The 6,106-nt window shown below is 41.5% G+C and overlaps 1 protein-coding gene across 6 annotated transcripts in view; it reads right to left on the bottom strand.

The window, feature by feature from the left end:
- Nucleotides 1–241: 241 nt before the first annotated feature.
- The window catches only part of AKAP10 (A-kinase anchoring protein 10), a 103,484-nt gene continuing 97,619 nt past the window's right edge, over nucleotides 242–6,106 (bottom strand). For 5 of the 6 annotated variants that reach the window (XM_045199325.2, XM_045199322.2, XM_045199321.2 and 2 more), the window contains exon 15: nucleotides 242–3,145. In XM_045199325.2, the coding sequence (XP_045055260.1) occupies nucleotides 3,089–3,145 (57 nt within the window). In that variant the 3' untranslated portion in view covers nucleotides 242–3,088. The remainder of the gene's footprint in view (nucleotides 3,146–6,106) is intronic. The other variant, XM_045199320.3, reaches the window with a different exon arrangement.

Below are 6,106 nucleotides of genomic sequence, written 5' to 3'. Positions count from 1 at the left end.
TAATTTACTATGGCTTATTGCTGTTGTTTTAAATAAATTAAGAATAAACATATCTTGAATTTCTTTGTTTTTATTTATTTTATTTGTTTATTATTTTATTTATTTATTTTTAGAGATGGAAAGAGAGGGAGAAAGAGAAGAAGAGAAACATCCATGTGTGAGAAATACATCAACCAGTTGCCTCTCGCATACCCGCAACCATGGGCCTGGCCCGCAACCCAGGCATGTACCCTGACTGGAATTCAAACTGGCAACCTCTTGTTAGCAGGCTGGTGCTCAATCCACGGAGCCATAACAGCCAGGGCTCTTAGTTTTTATTTTTAATACAACAAATATGTTGGGGGTCTTGAGACTAAAAAGTTTGTGAACTGCTGGATTAACCCAGAAAATGATAAAAGTGACTGAGCACATAAAGCTAAATAAGGAAAACTATGAAAAGAGAGTGAAAAAAAGAAAAAAAAAACAAAGATATGATATACTATTAGAAATGAAAGTATCAATTCTAAGAGAAACATTTAGGTTGTTTAAGATATGAAAATGAGCTTTAAATGACAAAAGTGAAAATTATAGTGAACTTTTAAATCTTTCCATTTATCAAATTCTGAAACTTGTCCAAATGACGTTTTAACCCCATGGACTAAAGATGAACAAAAATTAATAAAATTATGTGAACTAACTAAATAAGACATACCAAACAAATTATTTTATGTAAACCTGAAAATAAAGATGTTGAATATATGTAAAAACTCTGACATTATTATAAGGATTAAGAGGATTCAGGGCTATGAACAATATAGTTAATATTAAGAGATATTCTCTACATCACTTAATACATAATTTGTGCTACATCTTATCTTGTTAGTTTTCTCAGAGAATAAAATAGAATGTTTGAGATTATTTATGCATTTGTATGTTAATACATAATATTGTTAAATGCTGTTTATATTGTTTATATATTAAATATTGTTAATTTTTTAAAGATTTTATTTTTAATATTTATTTATTTTTAAAAGATTTTATTAGACAGAGGGAAAGGGAGGAAGAGAGGGAGAAAAACATCAATGTGTGGTCCCCTCCACCTGGGGACCTGGACTGCAACCCAGGTATGTGCCCTGACTGGGAATCAAACCTGCAAACTCTTTGGTTCTCAGGCCAGTGCTCAATCCATTGAGCCATACCAGCCAGGACAAATATTGTTAAATATTTTGGTCATACACTAAATACAGGAAAGATTTGGTCTCTGCCCTCAGTAGCCCCTCCAGGATGAGTAATCTATTGCTGTTTTGCAAAACTTAATCACTTCAAAGAAGTACCTTCTTCTTAAATTGTTCACAGTTCTGCAGGTCAGGAATCCAGGCAGAGCCTGTCAGGAATGGCTCGTTTCTGCCCTACATGGCACTGGCTGCGGTGACTCCATGGAGGCTGCAGGGTCCACGACAGCTTCACTGGGATGTCTGATGCCTGTCCCAGGCCCTGGCTTGAATAGCTGACAGAAAGCCAGGCCTCTTCATGTGGTGTGGGCTGGACTCACTCAGAGATGCCCTGCTGCCCGAATCTTGTCACCACCCTAAAAGGGTAGCATGATCCCAATTTCTAGACTTACTTTTGTTTGGCTTGTGTCTGGCTTCCTTTACTCAGCATGATGCATGGGAGACTCATCCAGGTTGCTGCCTGCAATTGTCATTGTTCATTCTCATTGCTGTTCAGTATCACGTGGTAAGAAGGCCCACAACTTCCTCGTCCATTCTGATAAACATCTAGGTGGTGTCCAGTTTATGTCCATTTCAGAGAAGGCTTTTATGAGCACACTGGGATATGGATTTTGATGAACATACGTATACATTTCTGTTTGTTATATACCTAATAGTGGAATTGCTGGGTCACAGACAGCTCACCCACTCAGCACTGACTGACCCTAAGAAAGGGCATTCCAAAGCAGTCATACACATTTTCATCCCACCAGCTGAGCCCAGGCGTTCCAGTCGTTCTGCATTCCCACGATGCTTTGAGTACATCAGTCCTGGTTACCAATTGGGTGGGAGTACCAGACAGTCTTTGCTCCTCCTTCAGGGCTCAGGCCACACTGTATGCCCCGGGAAATCCTCAGGGGCTGGTGCCAGGGGCAGAGGGGGAGCCACCTCACCTTGGAGCCATAGGCCCAGTCGTCAGGCATGGCTACTTCCTGACAACTAGTTGAGCAGATGGTGATTTGAAAATCAGTGGAAGTTAATTTTGGGGTATGGGTGGGTGGTTTCGTTCTCTCGGTTCCCCCAGAGTCTTGTGACATCTCCCAAATTGGAGACCTGGATCTGCATCCTGATTCCTTCCTGCCGTGTTTCTCTCACACTCTTCCTCACATGCCCTGAATTCTGCCCCAGACACTCCGGGGACCAGGTATTTCCCAAATATACCTGCCCCTTCACCCATCTGAGGTTTGACTGCTGTTGTAATCCCTCTGCCCAGCATGACTTGATTCTCTATCAAAACCCTTTTTGTGCTTAAAGGCCTAGCTCAAATGTCACCCTCTCAGTAAAGCTCCCCCGGAATCTCCAGTCCTTGCTGGATCCCCTCACTGCAAGTTTCAGCAAACCTTGCAATCAAAGCCTGTGCATCCACTGTCCCTGGGCCGGCAGCCCCCGTGCTTCCACATGGCCCCTCACTGTTTTCTCATCTGTTTTACCCATTGGTCTCTCCAGTGCCTGTCTCCTCTGTGAGGGCAGGGAGATGTGACTGCTTTGTTTATTGCTCTAACCCCACACCTCGATGGTGCCTGACACACAGACAGGCTCGATTGGTTGTGTGTATACATCTTATCTCTTGACTTACCTTTCACACAGTGATGGGGCTTCTTCCCACAAGCCAGGGCGGTGTGTTGAAAACAGAACTAGAACTAGAAGCAACTGATCATATCTGGATGGAGTCAGGTGAGGCCCCAAATGGTGTTTCAGGTGAATCTGGAAAGTGAGTCAGGTGCTCACAAGGAAGACAGTGTTCCCAGGCCAAGTCAGCAACTTGTGCCCAGGTCCAGCAACTATAAATGACCCGGTGGGGCCGGAGCATAGAGACTGACCAGGGGATGAAGATGGAGCTAGGAAGGGAATGAGGGGATCCAGCTTTCTTCATTCAGCACACACCTGTTTAATACCTGGACAAGAGAGAGGTTTGGAAGTCATCAGTGAACTCAGTGAGGAGGGTTGAAGCAATAAAGACAAGAAAAGAGAGGAGGGAGGATGCTGGAAACCCCAAAATCTTAAGAGGAAGCAGTAGCCATTCAAGCGTCTGGGGGAGGAGTTATTTTTTTAGGATTCCTATGCTTTCATTTTGGTTTTTTATTTTACAATTATTTTTATTTTTTGATTGAAGTATAATTGACATATAACATATTAGTTTCAGGTGGCACACATAATGATTTGATTTTGGTGTATATTGTGAAATGATCGCCACAATAAGTCTAGTTAATATCCACCACCACACATAGTTACAGAAACTTCTTGTGATGAGAACTTTTAAGATCTACTCTCTTAGTAACTTCCGAATACACAAGGCAGGGTAGTCTCCGTGCTCATGAAATTTATGACATGGAAACTACCACGTCATAACATGGTACATTACATCCTCATGAAATTTATTTATAACCACAAGTTTGTACCTTTGACCCCTTTCTCCCATTTTCCCCATCCCCCACTCTCGTGGGAGGGTGTTAAGAAATGCTTCCTGACTTTTTGGTTTATAATATGATCTTTACTTACAATAAAGCAATAGTAATTTATTGTCAAAAATTTTGAAAATACAAGGGACATCCAGTCTTGTCATACATAGTCATAGTTTTTTCCATGTTTAAAATTTTAAGAAATGAGAGGGATAGTGCCTCTGATTTTTGTATGTTTTACTATTTTAAAGTTTATTTATGAAATCACTTATGAAGATTTTTAAAAATAGTATGAATGGTATTGTACTATACATACTAGGCTTTTGCTTCACTACTCTCTTTTTTATTTTTCTTCTATTTTTGTTCACCTCCCCCTTCTTTCTTTCCCATGGGGCACATGTTAATAACCTGTCATGGATTTACCCCATGTAAACAAAGTCATAGAGAAACACACATAAATGGTGTTTATACACCTAACATGGAAAATACCTTTCCCACACACGTCAGAGTATGACAAACCCGGGAACATATGACACACAGTGTCCTGCATTTTGCTATTGTCACATATTACCCAATGGAATACTTTCAAATGACCTGGAGCAGATCTAGTTAACCCTTTTTAATGGCTGCATGATAGCCCACTAGAATATATTCTAGTGTGGACGCACCAGAATATATTCCATCATTCCCTGAGGTTGGACAGTCACCGCTGCCTGTTGCGTGTGTGTGTGTGTGTGTGGCCATGCTTACTTGCCACTATGAACTGTACTGCATTTATCCTTTATGTATGGGTGCTTTTACTTCCTGGAATAGATTCCCAGTAGTGGGATGCCTAGGTCTAACAGTATATTGATTTTTAAATGTAATGAACTTTTCCAGATTATTTTTCCAAAATGCTGTCACAGTTTCCACTTTTACCTCTTTACCGTTTGTCAGTCTAATGGCAATAGCATTTTATTTTTCTTTGATGTGTTTTTTCCCTAGAAACTAAAGAATATGCACATCTTTTCATATATTTGTAGGCCATTTGGGTTTGCTCTTTTGTGATTTGCTTATTTTAATATTTGGCAATATGTCAGAGCTTTTTGTAGATGTGAAATAATAGAAAACATATATATTAGTATCTGCCCTTAGTTTCTGGCACAGAGCTCCTAATATCCTTGTAATTTCCTAAATTATAAGAGCACTACAAGCATCTTTTTTTTTTTAATCTTCACCCAAGGAAATGTGGTTTTTTTTTTTAATTTTAGAGAGAGAAGAAGGAGGAGCAAGGGGAGAGAGAGAGAAGCATCAATGTGAGAAACATCGATCTCTTGCCTCCCGTAGGCTCCCCAACTGACAGAGGACCAAATCCACAATGTAGGTATGTGCCCTGACCAGGAATTGAACGCGCAACTTTGTGGTGTATGGGACAATGCTCCAATCAACCTAGCAACCTGGCCAGGGCTGCTACCAGCACCTCTTGTTCTAATGAGGAGACCTTGGGTGGCTCCTGGGTGGGGCTGGTCACCAGAGAGACCAAGCTCTAATTAGAAGCTTGGGATTCTTAGCCCCGCCCCCACATCTCCCCAGAAGCAAGAGGGGCTGGACATGAAATAATCATCAGTTGTGCCCATGAGAAGAAGTTCCATGAAATCCCACCAGTAGGGGGATCTCAGAGCTTCTGGGTCAGTGAACACAACTACACACCAGGAGGGTGACTCACCCCAACTCCACGAGGAGAGAAGCCCAGGGCTCTCTCAGACCTTATCCTGTGTCTCTTCATCTGGCCAGTCATCTGTGTCCTTATCATAGCCTTTGATAATCTGGTAAATGTGAGTAAGCATTTCTCTGAGTTCTGTGAGCCGTTCTTGCAAATTAATCCAACTGAGGACGGGGTCATGGGAACCTCTGATTTATAGGAGAGTAGGACTGAAGTTGTGGGTAACCTGGGGACCTATCCCTTGTGATTGACATCTGAAGGAGGGTGGTAGCAGTCTGGTAGGACTGAGCCCTTAACCTTTGAGATCTGACACTCTTTCCAAGTAGATAATTGAGTTAACTTGCAGAGCACCCAGCTGGTGTAGCAGAGGATTGCTTGTTGTGGGGAAAACTCCCCACACACCTGGGGCCAGAAGTGTTGTGTCAGCTGTGTGAGTAGTAAAGGAGACAGAAATGAGGTGGGGGGAAGAAAGGGGGGGAAGAAATGAGGTGGAAAATCATAGGTTCCTTCTAATAGAGTAGGACATACACACACAATGTAAATACAGTGTAAAACAGTGTAAAACATACACACACACACACATGCTTGTCATTTGCCTTGAACACATTGTTTTTCCAAATCTACAATTTACCTGTCGGCTTAGTTTATGGGTATCCTTCTTGGTACACTTTTGATTTTCAAACAGATCTTTCTGGGGTTTTTTCCCAATTAACTTTCGGGTTTCCTGTCTTAGGTAGTTTTCTTTTTTCCATTTA

Source organism: Desmodus rotundus, chromosome 9, assembly GCF_022682495.2.
Source record: "Desmodus rotundus isolate HL8 chromosome 9, HLdesRot8A.1, whole genome shotgun sequence".
Taxonomy (NCBI): Eukaryota; Metazoa; Chordata; class Mammalia; order Chiroptera; family Phyllostomidae; genus Desmodus; species Desmodus rotundus.
This window is presented reverse-complemented; position numbering and strand designations above follow the sequence as displayed.